General features: G+C 51.5%; 6 protein-coding genes across 6 annotated transcripts; 2 read left to right on the top strand and 4 right to left on the bottom strand.

Annotated features, from left to right (window-relative positions):
- Window positions 1-811: 811 nt before the first annotated feature.
- PtrM4_114990 (NupC, Nucleoside permease) lies at window positions 812-2,805 on the bottom strand (the record flags this gene model as incomplete). The annotated part of the gene is made up of 2 exons (XM_001934880.2): window positions 812-2,354; window positions 2,408-2,805. The coding sequence occupies 2 exons, from the start codon at window positions 2,803-2,805 to the stop codon at window positions 812-814; spliced, it is 1,941 nt and encodes a 646-aa protein (XP_001934915.1).
- A 2,637-nt stretch (window positions 2,806-5,442) lies between these two features.
- PtrM4_115000 (Transcription factor involved in chromatin remodeling, contains bromodomain protein) lies at window positions 5,443-6,907 on the bottom strand (the record flags this gene model as incomplete). Its single annotated transcript, XM_001934882.2, has 3 exons — window positions 5,443-5,472; window positions 5,529-6,354; window positions 6,411-6,907. 3 exons carry the CDS (start codon window positions 6,905-6,907, stop codon window positions 5,443-5,445), a joined length of 1,353 nt encoding a protein of 450 aa, XP_001934917.1.
- A 335-nt stretch (window positions 6,908-7,242) lies between these two features.
- Window positions 7,243-7,639, top strand: PtrM4_115010 (UPF0197 multi-domain protein; the record flags this gene model as incomplete). Its single annotated transcript, XM_001934883.2, has 4 exons — window positions 7,243-7,351; window positions 7,409-7,438; window positions 7,491-7,545; window positions 7,594-7,639. The coding sequence occupies 4 exons, from the start codon at window positions 7,243-7,245 to the stop codon at window positions 7,637-7,639; spliced, it is 240 nt and encodes a 79-aa protein (XP_001934918.1).
- Window positions 7,640-7,786: 147 nt separating this feature from the next.
- PtrM4_115020 (DNA repair exonuclease rad1) lies at window positions 7,787-8,988 on the top strand (the record flags this gene model as incomplete). Its single annotated transcript, XM_001934884.1, has 2 exons — window positions 7,787-7,943; window positions 7,997-8,988. 2 exons carry the CDS (start codon window positions 7,787-7,789, stop codon window positions 8,986-8,988), a joined length of 1,149 nt encoding a protein of 382 aa, XP_001934919.1.
- Window positions 8,989-9,845: 857 nt separating this feature from the next.
- On the bottom strand, window positions 9,846-11,572 carry PtrM4_115030 (TOA1, Transcription initiation factor IIA, large chain; the record flags this gene model as incomplete). The annotated part of the gene is made up of 6 exons (XM_066108151.1): window positions 9,846-9,862; window positions 9,913-9,935; window positions 9,990-10,450; window positions 10,688-10,972; window positions 11,377-11,478; window positions 11,528-11,572. The coding sequence occupies 6 exons, from the start codon at window positions 11,570-11,572 to the stop codon at window positions 9,846-9,848; spliced, it is 933 nt and encodes a 310-aa protein (XP_065961336.1).
- A 621-nt stretch (window positions 11,573-12,193) lies between these two features.
- Window positions 12,194-14,770, bottom strand: PtrM4_115040 (bZIP-1 domain containing protein; the record flags this gene model as incomplete). Its single annotated transcript, XM_066108152.1, has 5 exons — window positions 12,194-12,268; window positions 12,391-13,161; window positions 13,240-13,725; window positions 13,815-14,198; window positions 14,465-14,770. The coding sequence occupies 5 exons, from the start codon at window positions 14,768-14,770 to the stop codon at window positions 12,194-12,196; spliced, it is 2,022 nt and encodes a 673-aa protein (XP_065961337.1).
- Window positions 14,771-15,544: the final 774 nt, after the last annotated feature.

Here is a 15,544-nt window from a genome sequence, read left to right on the forward strand (position 1 = left end):
AGCCACGGGCGACTGCACATTATTGTAGGGATAAGTGAGTTTGCGGTAGATAAAGCTGCTGAGAGTGATGGGGTCGTTTCACAGACGAGTGTTGAAGGTTAGCGATGGTCACATGATCGTATGAGCATGAGGGGCATAGGTAATACCGGGTTCTTGCTTGGCTTCCCCTATCGGATACGATGGCTCTTTTAGACTTTACTGGGGTTCAAACACCAAAGTTTGTACAATTTCGTAAAGTGTGACACCCAAAAGTCCTTAAATAATTATATTGACGCAGCAAATTTGCGATTGAAGAGAACTCCTAGCCGTGAGCGTGAAAGGCTTTCGTCAGCGGGTATTGTTGGGAATCGAACCTGCGGTAGATAAGGCAGCTGGTTGCTGCATGCACGAGCTTGGATTACACGGCTGACTAAGCCGTGTGGTCCGAGCTCTAGCTGCTGCCTTACTGCCGACCTCCCTCCACCTCCATAGAACAAACAAGAACAATCACAATCATTTCAACTCGTTGCAACGAAGGTGATTCCGATACCTTAGCCGTATCAACAGGTATAGATAATAACTGGACTACTTGAGCCACACGCTTATTTCTCAGGGTGGGAGATTCTAGACAATTTTCTAGAACAAGTAGTCACGTAGCACAATCATTCAGCCATAAGTTTTGAAGTAAGGATATTCATTTCTCAATGTGGGGTGGGTATCACCGAATATAAAAATAATAGAAATATCTAAGGGTAGCCAAACAGCCAATCCCGAACAAACAACGATGCGTATACGTTTTTTCTTTCTCTAAATTTTCTTAGCCAGCCAGATCTTATGAGCCTGAACTGAACTTTGCCTGGTCTACAACAACGAGACCTGCAACTGACGCACTCGACAATGTGGAGAAGACTCCAGTGACCAAGGCCGAAAGAGCGAGTTTGGAAACATCACCACTGCGGGCAGGGCTGATTTGGCTGAGCACACCAATCTGGGTACCTAGCGAACCAATGTTTCCGAAACCGCAGAGGGCGTAGGTGGCGATGACGCGAGAGCGAGGGGATAGGGTGTGGTAGGGTGACTTTTCATCCTTGTCGACGAGTGCGGTAAAGGCAACGAATTCGTTGGTGATGACCTTGATTCCGATGAGACGGCCGACAAGAAGAAGGTCTTTGCCTTCGCGGGATACACCGAGGAGGAAGGCGACCGGGTAGAAGAGATAGCCGAGGATCAATTCCAGCGTCAAGTCATACTCGCCGTCGAGGTTGATGTAGTGGCCCCACCAGGTGAGGAGAGCGTCGACCAAGTTGAGAAGTGCAATGATGCACAAAAGCGTAGAAATGATCATACCGGCGATCTTGAGACCGAGCCAAGCACCGTTGGCAAAGGCGTGGAGCGCGTTGGAGGCCCTGTGCTCATCATCGTCGGGAACGACAACACGACCGGCAGTGAGTGTCTCCTCCTCTTCCGGGTAACGCAGCTTACTGAAAGCCAGAGAAGCAGGGATACTCATGACACAAGATGAGATCAAGGCCTGGGGGTTGAGTCCCATACCGATATAAGCGACCAAGACACTACCAGCAATGGTAGCAAATCCAGAGCACATGACTTGATGCATTTCAGCCATGGTGAGATGAGCAACGAATGGCCTGATCAACATGGCAGACTCTCCCTGACCGATAAAGGGAGAAGCAGAAGCGACGACAGCTTCAGCACCGGATACGCGCATCGACCAGAAGAAGAAGACGGCGAATTTGCCAATGAACCATTGGAGGATACCCCAGTAGTACAGGAGCTGGACGAAGGACACGAAGAAGATAATGGCCGGAATAACGCTGATGAAGAACCACGTCTTTGCGGCCACATCCTTATCTGTGAGGAAAGTGACACCATCTTCGGCGAAACCCAGAAGGAGACGGGCAAGCTCGGAGACGAAGTTGAAGATGTCGTATCCAACGCCAGTTCGAAGAACGAACAGAGCAACGATGAACTGGAGCAGCATACCGACAATGACAGTGTGCCAGATAATCTTGCTCCGGTTGCGGGAAGTTGCCCAGAAACCAAAGATGAAGACTGCTAGACCGAATAGCGAAACGGCACGGTTGACACGTGTGTTGTCTTCACTCTCGGCACTGGCGAATGATCCAATAATCATGACGGAAATGGTAAGGGCGGCACCTGCGGGGATTCGCAACTTCTCTGGGATGAGGTTTGCGAATCTTGTTCCAGTGTTGGCCCAGACCCAATGCATTGGCCTGGTAACAAGGGTTATTGGGACGTGGCAGGTGATCAGACGGATCATGATGGCGAGCCAGAGCAAGAACGGAATGACCCAGTTCTTGTCTTTGCGATGTACGACTACACTGGCAATCCACCATCTGATGACGTTAGTGAGAATTACTCGAGCTACGGGCATGTAGATGCGCCTTACCCGGTAAAGAGCATTCCGAGAAAGATGTGAACTGGCAGTCTAAACCGCCTGTAAAGAGAGCCAGTGGACCATTTTGATTTTTTCTCCGTCTCCCCCACCCCGGGATCGGAAGAGCTGCGGGTTGCCTTTTCAACTTCGGAGTCGTAGCCACCAGCCTTTTCAATGTCACGCTTCTCATCAATATGGCGATGAGGATGGTGGACTTGGTTGTCGAGAAGCTTGCTGGGCCTCTCTGCGGTAGTTCCAGTGGTGTAGACGATGTTGTCGGGGTGAACGGCATGCGCGCTGTGGTGCACGTGCGAGTGTTGGTGCTCGTGAGCGATGTCGAGGGCAGGATCGTCATTGCGCGCCACACCAGGCATAGGCGAAGCGTTGTGTCGGTCACGGAGGTCGGCCATGATGACGGACAGGCACGATCAGAATTCCCAGAAAGAGTTTGAACGAGGAGGAACTGTCGACCCTCTACCTGAGCCGGCCAGGACGGGAGTTATATTTTCGCACCGTGGCTCGCGCTACTACTAAAGTGGAGGGATTCGCACCGTCGATGGTCCAGCCAAAGAGGCATACGGGCCTCAGACGCACTTTCGCAACTGCCTCTTTGGAAATGGCTAAAGCGCGGTAGTACAGGGCTCCATTGGCTCCCGGCCGTCTCCGCTTTCTGGAATGTTTACCGTTGCATGCTATGGATCGCTTACGGGCTGCAAACCTACACCTGTCTGGTGTCAACTGCACCCATTGCCGGCGACAAGTTTCTGCGCTTCTGCACCACCCTACCAGGTTCTTATCTTTCCCCAGCATCGATATCATGCGCATTGGCGAATCACGGAGATGAACGTGCTGGGGCTGGTGAGTAGCCTGTGATAAGCGGCGGCGAATATGCGCCCCTCCTCGGTTGACGCCCTCTTTTCGGTATCGTGTGGCGCTTCCCAAGAAGCCTCTCTCCCGACCACCATCGTCTTCCCCGAGGTCTTCGATTCCGGAACGCTGGTTTCCATGCGGATATGCCCTGGAGGATGCACGCGGTGAATGGCCCAGCAACCGCAGCAAGCCGCCAGTAACAAACCCCAAGAAGCAAGACCATTTCTCTTTTTTGCGCGCCCTTGGTGGCTGCACGAGCAAGCATGTAGCGCAAGGAGACTGTGATATCAGCTCCTATCACTACGTTGCAATGCAACATGGACCAACGCCAACGTAAGATCTAGCACGCGCCCCCATCAGCAAATGTTCGAGTGACGTTTCTCAAAGTTATCTTTGCAACGGGTCTCGGCCAAAGCCATCATTCGATCCGATAACCAGGTATGCGCTAGCTGAGCGAACTAGAATGTCTCGCGCTTGCGTCGTGTCCTGCAGGATGATAGTAGCTGGGATTGTTATCACGAGTTTACGCATCGAGATACATGGACCGAAATGCTGCTGCGGAGTTCGCCTGCGTATACAGCATCAAACAGCCGCTGACTTGGCTGGCCAAGACCCCAAGGCCTCTCAATAGACATGCGGGAGCACCCCAACGAACTGTCCTCGAATGACCCGCAGGGTAGCCTTGCCGCTTAGCCTCGACCCTCCCCCGCAGCGGACCCAGCTGCATGCGGCAGCTCAGCGCATGTGGGTTGACAACAATAACCATCGCATACCTGACACGAACGCTCAAAAGTCCACCCAAAACCCGCTGGATAAGGTGCTCGATACTCGTCGCTTCCTATGCCATGTGGCACGGAGAATGTCACTCTATAGTATGTCGTCGGCATTACTACCAGAGTCGGCCCATTCATTCAACCTATCGCTTCGCCCCCGGTTACAATTTTCAGTACATAATACCGAAGCCTTGCATGGCGGGCTCCTGCAGCCGTCACGGGTGAACATGTCAGCAGAGACATAGACTTACCCCGGAGCCTCTCAACCTTCGATTACAGATTACGTTTTCTGGACTTTCGGCTACCATGATCACAGGTCCGGTGCATCGCCTTCATCTACTTTCTGTCGAGTCGGACAGCCCTTACCAACATTTCACTTTGACCAGACCTACTGTAGCCCGTTTCCCTAGCGAGTTTCGTGTTGGGTGTTGGGTAGAAGTTACCGAGCAACGTCGCAGAGACATGTGATATGCTCGTCGGCCGACCTACCGACACGACAACAGCCGCAAATTGGTGTCACCAACAAATCGCAGCTGCAACCAGTCAAACATTCAAGACTGTCAACACTGACTGCTGCCAGGCGTGTTCTTCACGCCACCAGCAATCATATTTACGCCTTTCTCTCTAAATCCACGTTTAGGACCCACGCCACACCCGTACCGCTGCCGCTCCCACCATCACCATGTATGCCAGCAGAAAAGACATCCACGTCTTTACCGTACATTACACATTTTCTTAGTTTGGCTCTGACAAACCTGTTCCGCTACATTACTGTACCGATAGCCATATACACGCAAACAGTACATACGCTCACCGCCACAACACCACACCATAAGATTACAAGAATCTGACGTGAGAGGGTCTCGTCATACAGTCTTACCACTCGCACCTGGAGATGGAGTAACACAACAAACGCCCAGTTCTGTTTTGTAACAGCTAAGTATGCTGTGACTGAGGTGCGTGCGCAAACATTTGGAGAATCTGACAAGATTAATACCGTGTTTTTACACGATTATGGAAGTATTCTGGCTATACAGTTTATTGAATAACTCTGTACCACCAACGTCTCAACGTATGGATCAGCACATGGTGGAGTGAAACCTATATGTTTGCTAACCAATATGAAGGATACCGAGAATAACAACCACGTACGCATCTAGACGTCATTCTTATAGATGTTCGCTCAAAGCTCGTGGACGCATTGAATACATACGACAGAGGGTATACACAATGCCCAGTAAAAAACCCAAACCCCACCCGGCCCCACAACACCCATACGCCATTCCCAATGCCGCTAAAAAGACAGAATGCGATGAGGATAAAGGCCAGCTACTTTTCATAATTTGGTCAAGAAAGCATAACATGATCAAGCGTACAAGCACAAAAACAGAGGCCGCCGCCGGCTTACTTGCCCGTCAACTCGCCTTCGAGATGCTGGATATATGTTAGCAAATTGCATCACCAAACTTCAGGTGAATGTCAAAACTTACCGACCACTCCGGTATATCACGTATACGCTGCCACATGTACCTCTCCAAGCGATTGGCCGACTTTGCATACCGCGTACTCTCATTGTTGTACTTGCGGCAGTTATCAAAGATGAGTTTTGCGTCTCTAATAAAGTCCTCTGGTGTGGGGTAGAGGTCCTTTTCGTGCTTTTCCTCCATGGTGGCGAGGTCCATGGGTTCTTTGATGACGTCGTAGTAATCGAGGACCTCGTCTTTGTTGACGGGTTGCTGGAACGGCCAGGCGTTGCTGTTGTTCTGCATGTCGTTGAGGAGGTGAAGGAGGGCGTTGTAGTTTGGACCGTGGCGTGGGGCACGAGCGAGTTCGTCCATGACAGGGGACCAGCCGGAGTTCTTGATGGCGGGGATTGTCAAGGGATCGATTTTGGTTATCTCGCCTTTTGCCCATTGCGCGGGCGGCGCGTGTACCTCGTAACTCTTACTCACGGCCATTATTTTCGCGTTTGCGCATTCTTTTTGCTTTAGTAGCATACGGCCTGACTCTAGATAGCGTATCTTCGGCACCATGCTACACTGCATGATAGTACCGCCCTCGTAGTCTTTGATGTAACCCATCCATTTCGACTTCTCCAATGTAATCTCCTTGGTGAAGCCCTGTTTCTTAAAATATCCAATAGCGTAGTTGTCGGCGTAGGTCAGAAAGTGCATGACCTGCGAAGAGGCTTTGACGTAGTCTTTCAGGTGCGACATGAGATGTGCGCCGTAGCCCTTGACTTGTTGGTCAGAGGAGATTGCACAGAAGACGATTTCAGCGAATTGGCCTTTGTCGAAAGGGCGGTAGGTTATGCCTCTGTGGTCAAGTATGTCAGCAGTCTGCAAGTAGTTGAGACGAATGGTACAACGTACCCTACCACCTCCAACGGGTGCTTTACAATGGCTATGCTCAGATGAGTTCGGTCGTAGACTAGGCGCGCAATATAGTCCTTTGGCATCTTGGGCAACTGCTTCTGAAAGATACATTTCAAACCCGTCAATATAATGGTGCTCTCCCTCCGCCCGTCATTGTTGACAACTCTAAACTCAATGACTCCCTCGCGCTCCTCGATTACAGCGGGCTTCTCGGGAAACGGGACTATCCGTTTGGCGGGGCGTGCGGGTGCCTCATCGGCGGCCGTGGGCGTGGAGGGACTCTGCTTTATGCGCTTGGGGGAGGCATTGGGAGGGTCGGTAGTTGCCTTGCGTTTAGCTTCAGGAGATGGCTGGTTAGCTTTCAGTTTGCTGAGAGGTATTTCCGGCGAAGAAGAGGGCAGACGTGGAGAAGGTCCGGGGCGTGGTGAAGTTGGGGGTGAGGTGGAATAGCCCAGCACGTCGCGCAGCAGCCGCATGTCGTTGCGGGGAGGCATGTCGGCTTTATGGCGACGATGCAGGACTATCGGCCGAGATGCAGTTGAAAGCTTGAATACGGGGACTTACTTACCATCATCATTTGCGCCTGCCATGTCGCAGTGTGCAGTGTGCAATGTGTAGTGTGCAGCGACTTCCTGTTGTGCAGTCGCGCCTTCTCTCAACCTCCGCGACGGGTGTTGACTGAATGTCGGTCATGTTGCGCCTCCCGCACTGACCGCCCCACTCGCCAATCACCGCGCCCATGGCTCGTTACGGCCAACCCGACAAAGGCCACCAAAGCAGCTTCACGCGATTCCACAGAGCATAAAAGTCAATTGTCCCACCTGCACACATGTCGAGCCCACTTCAAGACGTCTGGGAGGCTGCTGCCTCGTCGCCCTTCACCCCTACCATCGGAAAAGAGACGCAATTCAGCCTTGGCTTCTTGCTGCTCGCCATATGTATGTTTGAAGCTCTAATGCTGGAGTGGAGCTGAGCTATGCTAACTATGCCCGCAGCCCTCGTCTTGACCACCATCTTCGGCTTGAGTATGCGACACATGTACTCTAGTCGCGCAAACATATACTTACCCACACATAGACCGATCCGTCGTCAGCCTGCCCGTCCTTGGTGTTCCCGCCTCATTAGCATTCGGGTACGTGGCCTCCAAGATACTCCCGCCATCCATACTGACTACCACCAGCTTCGGCGCAGTCTACATGATTTGCGCAGTCGGCGTCTACGTCTAGTTTCGTTGCTTTATTCGGCCGGCGTTGGGGACATAATTGCGTGTACAATCTATCGAATTCCAATAAAAAGTTCAAGATTCCTCGCATCTACTTGCGCAATCTCTCCCCCTCCCTGAACCCACGTACATTCAAACACAACATAGCATCATGGACGACCAAGGCCCCCCTATACTCACGGCCGTGTCCAGCTCTGCGCGGCAATTGTTTTCGCTCCTCCGTTGCATCGCCTTCTCAAATAAAGCACACGTCCAAATCAGCGACATAGGCATCAAGCTCGCAGTTGACGAGGCGAGTATCATGGAAGGTATGTACACCCGCCCTCAGCCGTCCCAACCCCTCCAATTGACGACATCGCAGCATCCGCCTTCCTCGACAAGTCCCTCTTCACAACCTACACATTCAATCCGCCCGCCGTGCCAGAACCCTCGCAACACTCCGACAGTGACGACGACATCGACCCAGCACCCGCTGCAACACCATCCTTCCAAATATCCCTCCCAGCCCTCCTCGAAACCCTCCAAATCTTCGGCCTCACCGACCCCTCCACCTCCAAACCACCATGGGCGCGCGACGGCCCCTACCCCACCAGCACATCCTTCACAGGCAACAACATTCTGGGCGGCATGAACAATCTCTGTCGCATAAGCTACGACGGCCCCGGCGCTCCACTAGCAATAACACTCACAGAAGCGAGTATACGCACACAATGCGATCTCACAACCTACGAGCCAGAATACAGCGACGAAATACCTTTTGACCGCCAAGCCCTCGCCTTGAAAGTAATAATGCGCGGTAGCTGGCTCTATGATGCCGTGCAGGAACTCTCATCTACAAGTCCGGAGAAGCTGACCATGTATGCAAAAACCGTGCGTGGGAAACCTTTTTTCGCCCTCTCGTCATCAGGTACCTTGGGTTCTGCGCGCGTCGAATTCAACAATCAGCCCCAACACCCCTCTGCATTCCGCACCCCTGCTTCCACAAATGCACACGCAGGCGGCGAGGCGAATGAACCGCTCACAAATCTCCTGGAAACTTTTCAACTTAGCGATCCGGATACCGTGCTTCGGTCGTCTTACAAGTTTAGCTTAATTCAGAAGGCTGCTCGTGCTATGAGTGTGGCTACTAAAGTTAGTATACGCGCAGATACCCAAGGCGTGTTGAGTTTGCAATTTATGATTGATGTGGAGGGTGGGGGTTCAGACGGCAATGGTGGCAAGATTAGTTTTGTGGATTTTAGATTTGTCCCGCTTGTTGAAGACGACGATGATGATGAGGGCGAGAGAGGTGATGCGGATGAGACGATTATGCAGAATGGTATTGGTAGCGATGAGAGTGATGATGAGCTGTGATTAGCATCAAGCACATGCAGTCTCACTCATCACACACATAACAAGATCAATGCTCATATATCGACTGTGCATGTCTTCATATTTGCTACTCTCTTGCCCAGTACCCTCGATCAAATGAGAGAGAGGAGACTGAATCTGCCCATCTTAACTCTTTCGTCCGCGTCTGTGAAAAAGACTTCGCACCAAGAAAGCTTTTGTGCTGCAAAGCCACTCATTTCCAAGCCATTATTAATGAACTCGAAAAATAGCGACCGCATAGCCCAAGTTTTGCATCTTGTCAAAAAAAACCTTCCCTCGCGAAAAATGTCACAAATCATGCGCAAAACGTCCACAGTGTGCAGTCATAACTCTTTCTTTCTGTTCTGTTCTGTTCTGATCCTCTCAAAGCAGCCGTTGTTCCACCACCTAGGAAAATGTGGAAGGAAAGTATCATACTGCCAATGCCAATGACGCCCCTGTGCCTTGGCCAGGGGAGAAAGCCCAAAACCAGACCTCTAATTCTTTCTTTGCCTTGGACAGATTTAAATACGCATTAATGGTTGAGAAAATGATATAAGAAAAGTTCCGGGAAATATGAGCCTTCCGGGTAAACGCCCTGTCGTCCGTCGGAATTCCACCTCGTTCATGTAAAAAGTCGCGTTATTCAGTTTTCTTTCTTTCTTTTCGTTGGTGATTTTGTGCATGAGGTTTCCAAGCGGTGGTATCCAATCTGCTGCTCGCTATCGATGGTCGAACCGAGCCACGGCGGCTGTCGCAAACGAGGGTGAGGGTTGGGTAAATGCATTAGTATACAGTACAGGCGTGTCTGGTTCGCGTTCGATTGAGACGTGCTCGTTGGTGCGCTGGAGGCAAGCGACTTAGAACTCAAGTTCAGCTATAGGGCATTAGCAATGGGTTGTCGAATGATCTACCATTCGAATTCACCATTAGCCTTGTGGAACAAGTACCTGGAGGATCATTAGTACGAGGATTAACATTGGCCATGGTTCGGGTGAACTCACTCCTTCTTGTTGGTGGTCAGGATGCCGTCCTTGAGAGTGCACTTCCACTTGTTCTTGACGCGCTGGACCTTATCATAAGTGCACAGCATGTAGTCAACCATGTCGTCATCGCTGTTATCTCCATCGCCCAACTCATCCTCAGAGTCGTCGAGGTCAGAGTTGATCGCATCATCGGGATCCTCTTCCGGCTTTACCTCATCATCCCCATCGAAACGGGCAGGTCCAGGGACACTAGAAGAAGCCTCTGCGTCTTGTTCCTGGAGTACGCGGACGGCAGCCTTTCGCTTTCTACCCTGTGGCATGGAGTCGAGTGGTACCATAAGTCCGCTATCCTGACGCATGGCCATGGCGTCGACACGAGCACGCATGAAGTCGTCAGCTGCCATACGATCAACAGCTGCAGCGGCGCGGGCAGCCTTGAGAGCTTCCCAGTCCGCCATGGCATCACCCGAACCGTCATTCTGTGAGGTATATAGGTGACCCTGTTGAGGACGTTGCTGTGGCATTTGTTGCTGTTGGGGCGGGCGCTGCTGCTGATGCTGTTGCTGTTGAGGAGCCATCATCCGCTGCTGCTGCTGCTGCTGTTGTTGTTGTTGCTGCTGGGACTGCATAGGCATCTGTGGTAGATGACCTTGCTGAGCAAGGTTGGGGAAGTTTTGCTGGTGCCCATGGCCATGTTGCTGCACGCGTTGCTGAACCAGAGCTGCCGCACGCTGCCGTGCCAGCTCGTTGTTCTGCTCATAACCTGTATAACCGTTGTTGGCAGGAGGAGCTTGAGGATAGTTCGATAGAGGCTGTTGGTACCCGCCCTCCATCTTTACGGCCACATTGGGAAAGTTGGGTTCTTGCGAGCCAGACACAGGTGGCATTTCATTGTCAACCTTGACATTGGACGGCACAGTAGGCGGCTGGCGGGCTTGTTCAGGGGCTGGGTCCCATGGAAAATGAGCAATCTTGAGAGCAGACAGTCTCTCTTGCCAACCCTATTTCTAGTCAGTTATGTACCGTACGATGGCACGATGAGACAATGTGTAAGAAAAAGTAGGTGTCACATGACAAGCTATGCCATGTTGGGAAGTGATACGCTGGCCTTGGCGGGTGGGGGAGCTGTGCAGGGGATATAAGAAGGCGACCCAAATACTGAGACGCCCCCGAAGCTGCCAGACCGACCGGCAACCCCAGCCCCGCTTTCAGCCGCCCATCACCCCCAAGCAAGGCGGCCATCGCGACATGGTCGCAGCCCGCGAAAACGAAGCGAGGAAACGATTGACAAATAAAATGGAAATAAGAAAAAAGTGAAATGACAATGGAGCGACGGGGTGGAGGGGAGGCGCGACAAAGGAAATGCAGGCGCGACAGCTGAGATAGCGGCCAGGTTGCAACATACCTGCTTCATCTCGTCGAGCGTGCTCTGGTCGACGCCGGACTCTTCAAAGTCATTCTGCGACGCCTGGATCACCTTCTCCATGATCATCTGGTACACGCCGCCCTGCATGTCGCTGTTAGCAAGCCTGTCCATGACCTTCTACCGCTCCTACGCACGCGCGCGCCTTGGGAATACTAACCACAACCGAGTTCGACATGATGGCGATTGCTTGATACGGTCCGGCTATCTAGTATACGATACGGGATCTGTGAAAGCTGCGCAAGGGCTTGCGATGGGTTGTTGCTCGCTGGCAATTGATTGGTGATATAGGCAGGCAATCCAGGCAGGTGATGTCAGCGCTTGAGGCTGCAAATAGGTGCGCGCGCTCGAGGAAGCTTCTGCGCTATCAAGGAACTTCTACGGAAATTGCTGGCCCAGACGGAAGGCTCTGTACGACGTGTTCGGGTGCCCTCAGCTTTGTTGGTCGTGGGGTGGTGTATGAGTGATAGTGAGCGGCACTGCGGCGGTCGCTGAGGGCGCCGATTCCTTAGCGTCACAAGCTAGCGTAGCGTCTCACGTGATCGCGTCTGCTCGACTTGGAGCATGATAGCAATGCAATAGAACCTTCTGGCTATATACCGTACTAAGTTTCGATAACTGATTGCGACGCGCAAATATAGGCAAAAATTGGGTTATTACACGCGTTATCTTGCCATCAAGGATCTGTATTTCATTGATCCACCAGTCAATCATGCAAGACGACGCTCCCGCTACTCCTCTAGAACATTCGTGCTCAAACTGTAGCGTGCCGGTCATATACACATCTAAATCAGCGACTTTAGTATCGCTCTGTCGACGTCTTTGCGTCTGTATCCAGGTGCCCGTCCGAGGCAAACTGCACAATTGTTGATCTCTGCCGCATTCGTTAGCCAAACTTTCTTTGGGGTGAACCGTCGTCACAACCCAGATGGACTCACCTTCTACAAGCCGGGAAACATCAACCCAAGCGCTCTTCTTCTTCTTCTGTCTTACTACTGGCAGACTCTCCACATTCCCACTCATGAGACCCAGACCCATATCCATGCCACCCATGGGAAAAGTATTACCACTAGCGAACGCGTAGTCAAAGCCAGGTGCAAGATCCATGCCTAATGTTTTGAATGAGGACGTATAGTTGACGAGTTTGGGAAAGTTGTTGGGATAGTTAGGCGTTGTTGCGTTGCCGAACGGCATGTCCAAGCTGTAAGGTCCGGTCCAAGAAAGGTTGTATGGATTGTTTGGCGGGGTCATCGCAGTAGTAGTAGAGCCTGTCGAGGACGTCGAGGAGAGTTGGCTGAGAGGAGGTGCGCGCTCATTCACTAGTGGCCGCGTGGTATGCTGGTCCACTTGATCGTCGTTGTCGTCGATGAAGCACTCTGCATATGAGCTTTTCGGGTCAATTTTACACGAGTAGTAGTCCTCCAGGTACCCCTGTACATCATGTGTATCGAACCATTCTCCCTCGTATCCTCTCAGATCAACCCCATTCAATTCCTCGCTCCTTCCGTCCTCCGTATGTTCCATTAACGCCACCTTCATTTCCAGTGGCCCAATCTGCCTCACAGTCCATGCATTCTTTATTGGAACTATATTACCAGCAGGATCTCGTCGCGGGTAGTGTGTACCTGCACCGCCAACATGGAGAAAAGGGGAGTCCCACCAGTCCAGATCCTCATCGATAGTCCGTAATATAGTTCTTCGAAAGCGCTCTCGTATTTGATCCAAGGTCATGTATGGCAGAGAGAACTTGAAGATGTGGTTTATAATCTGATGTCTACAGTCAGTATGTACTCAATTGGTAAGAGGAGGATCTTAAAAGGACTGTTTTTACAGTTTCATACATACAGGAGTCACCGACTTGGCATTGCTGAGTAGGTGGAATCCAGCCTCAAGCGCAGTCCGTGATAACCGCCTAGCAAACGTCCTCTCTTCGAAGCTGTAAGTCGTCACTGCAGGGAGAGACTTTGTCGAAATCTTCGGTACGGAGAGAGGTGGTGTTGGCAGCCTGGTTGTGGGGGGAGTAACGTCAGGGGTTGGTATGTCGACGGAGTACACGTTTACATTGTGTGGTGTGTAAGGCTGTTGCTGTTGACTGAGAAGGTCGACAAGACCGAAAGGAAGCTGCACGGATTGTGGCGTTGAATGCGAAGGCGATGAGTTGGAAGGAGCATATGATGATCGGCGTGAATGGCTTAGTACATCTGAGACAGTAAATTGACGGCGTCTAACAACGCCGCTTGTGCCCGAGTCCGACTGATCATAGACGGGAACAATGTTCGAGAAGTAGCCATCCGTTGGGGATTGGCCCAAATGGGCTTGCTGTGAATTATCCTGAATCAAAGTATGAGCAAAGTTTCCCTGGGCAAACCACAGGCTGTGGTCGATGAAGTCCAGGCATAGTTACAATAGGCCTTACATACCTTCGCTACTGGACCTGAGATCGCCGAGTAACCCCATCCGATATCTTGAGTTACCGGTTCTGGCTGAGGTGGTACCTGCGCAACTACACCATCTGGGATTTTCTCGGAAGGTTCGGCATCCTCCTCTCCCTCATATTGACCTTCACTAGTTGTTTTGATCAGACTTGAAAACGTGTCCGTAGCAAGCTTGAACTCTTGAACTAGATTGGGATTCAATTGCAACAAGCCTGATTTTAGCGTTGCGTCGTTCACTCGAAGGAATGTCTTGTTCATCTGATCGATGATGGATTGAAGCTGTGTGTTTTGGTTCTTTAGTGAGGCGATTGTAGTTTCTTTCCGTTGGCGATAGGCACGCTGGGCCAACCGGATTTGTGTTCTCCGCCTCTAGCAGTTTGTCAGTATAAGACATTCTGAGACGATGGAATGATTTCTTTCTGCTGATGTGATGGGGAAAGTGGTGTTGAAGAACTCATTTCTGGTTAGCTGCTATGATTGAATTAACCCGGGGGCCTGAGTTGGTGACACGACACCAGCCTTTTTCAGCTTTTCAGCTCGACGTGCACCACAACCACAAGGCCCCATCAGATATCCTGTGCAGGCCGCAACCTCCTCCTCCATTCAGACAGAAGCAAAAGAAAATATTAACTTACATCCGCCGCCGTAGCGTCCTGTGTATCCACCCGCGGTCGTCCCCTAGCCTTCTTACCCAAAGCCCCACCATCTTCGCCGCTATTACTCCTGCGCGAGCGCTTGCGCGACGGCTGTGTCTGCTCTTCCGACTCAGAGCTCGTCATATCCCTACTCTTGCTGGCCTGGTTGATGATATGGATCCGATGGAAGGCGGGATTGTCCACGATAGAGTTGATGACCAATAGCGAAGCGCGAGGTTGGTGAGGTGGAGTGGGCGGAAGCTCCCGATTAGTGATCGAAGATCTCTCTTGTGAACCCCATCCCATTACTCAACAACAACCGATTCGTACGGATATCTTCAGTGAAAATATTAGTCGCAACACTGTCTGTGGATAAATCGGCTGCAGTAGGAGTCGTCGCAGCTGAGAAGTTGGTATTCAATCGTCCGTCAGGTGAGAATCCACGCCCACAAGGTTCAGCGTGACGCGAACCTGCCACCGTCTAAAAGTAAAAAGACCATGCAATGCCGATGATGCCGACTCCCGCTTCAGCTCACAGGCTTCGACCAAGGGGCCTGCTTGTAACACAGCCCTGATGCTTGCCTTCGCGCTTACAAAGCTTCCACTAGTTGCTGTAGGACGAAAGATGCGGATGGAGGGGGCGTGGTGGCGCGCGAGCTAGGATAGTGCCATCATCATATTGCTTCTTCCGGAGGAGAGCACACCGCAATGCGGGCTAGACGCAGACATCGCCAGTGACGGCATTCGCGACTGGGGCCGTCAGACTCTCGAAAGTATGCGTCGTGACTTATATTACGGAAGTGTGTCGTCAAGAGAGAAGATGATATAATGGTTGCTGACATGATTACTGAACACAAATCTCCGTCTCGGCCTTGTGATGAGAATGGACCAAGTCACGTGATGCTTCGGGCGATTATATACATATGTAGCGACGCATGCCATCACGCGTCTGATGCCGACTGAGATGTCCAGGATGCCGATAAAGAATTTCTTACATGCGCATTGGTTATCCAGTGGTATTACTATAAAAGGCATGGTACCGGTATGCTATATTTGAACGGTGTTCGCCTCAAACAGTAA

Source organism: Pyrenophora tritici-repentis, chromosome 6 (assembly GCF_003171515.1).
Source record: "Pyrenophora tritici-repentis strain M4 chromosome 6, whole genome shotgun sequence".
NCBI classification, from domain to species: Eukaryota; Fungi; Ascomycota; class Dothideomycetes; order Pleosporales; family Pleosporaceae; genus Pyrenophora; species Pyrenophora tritici-repentis.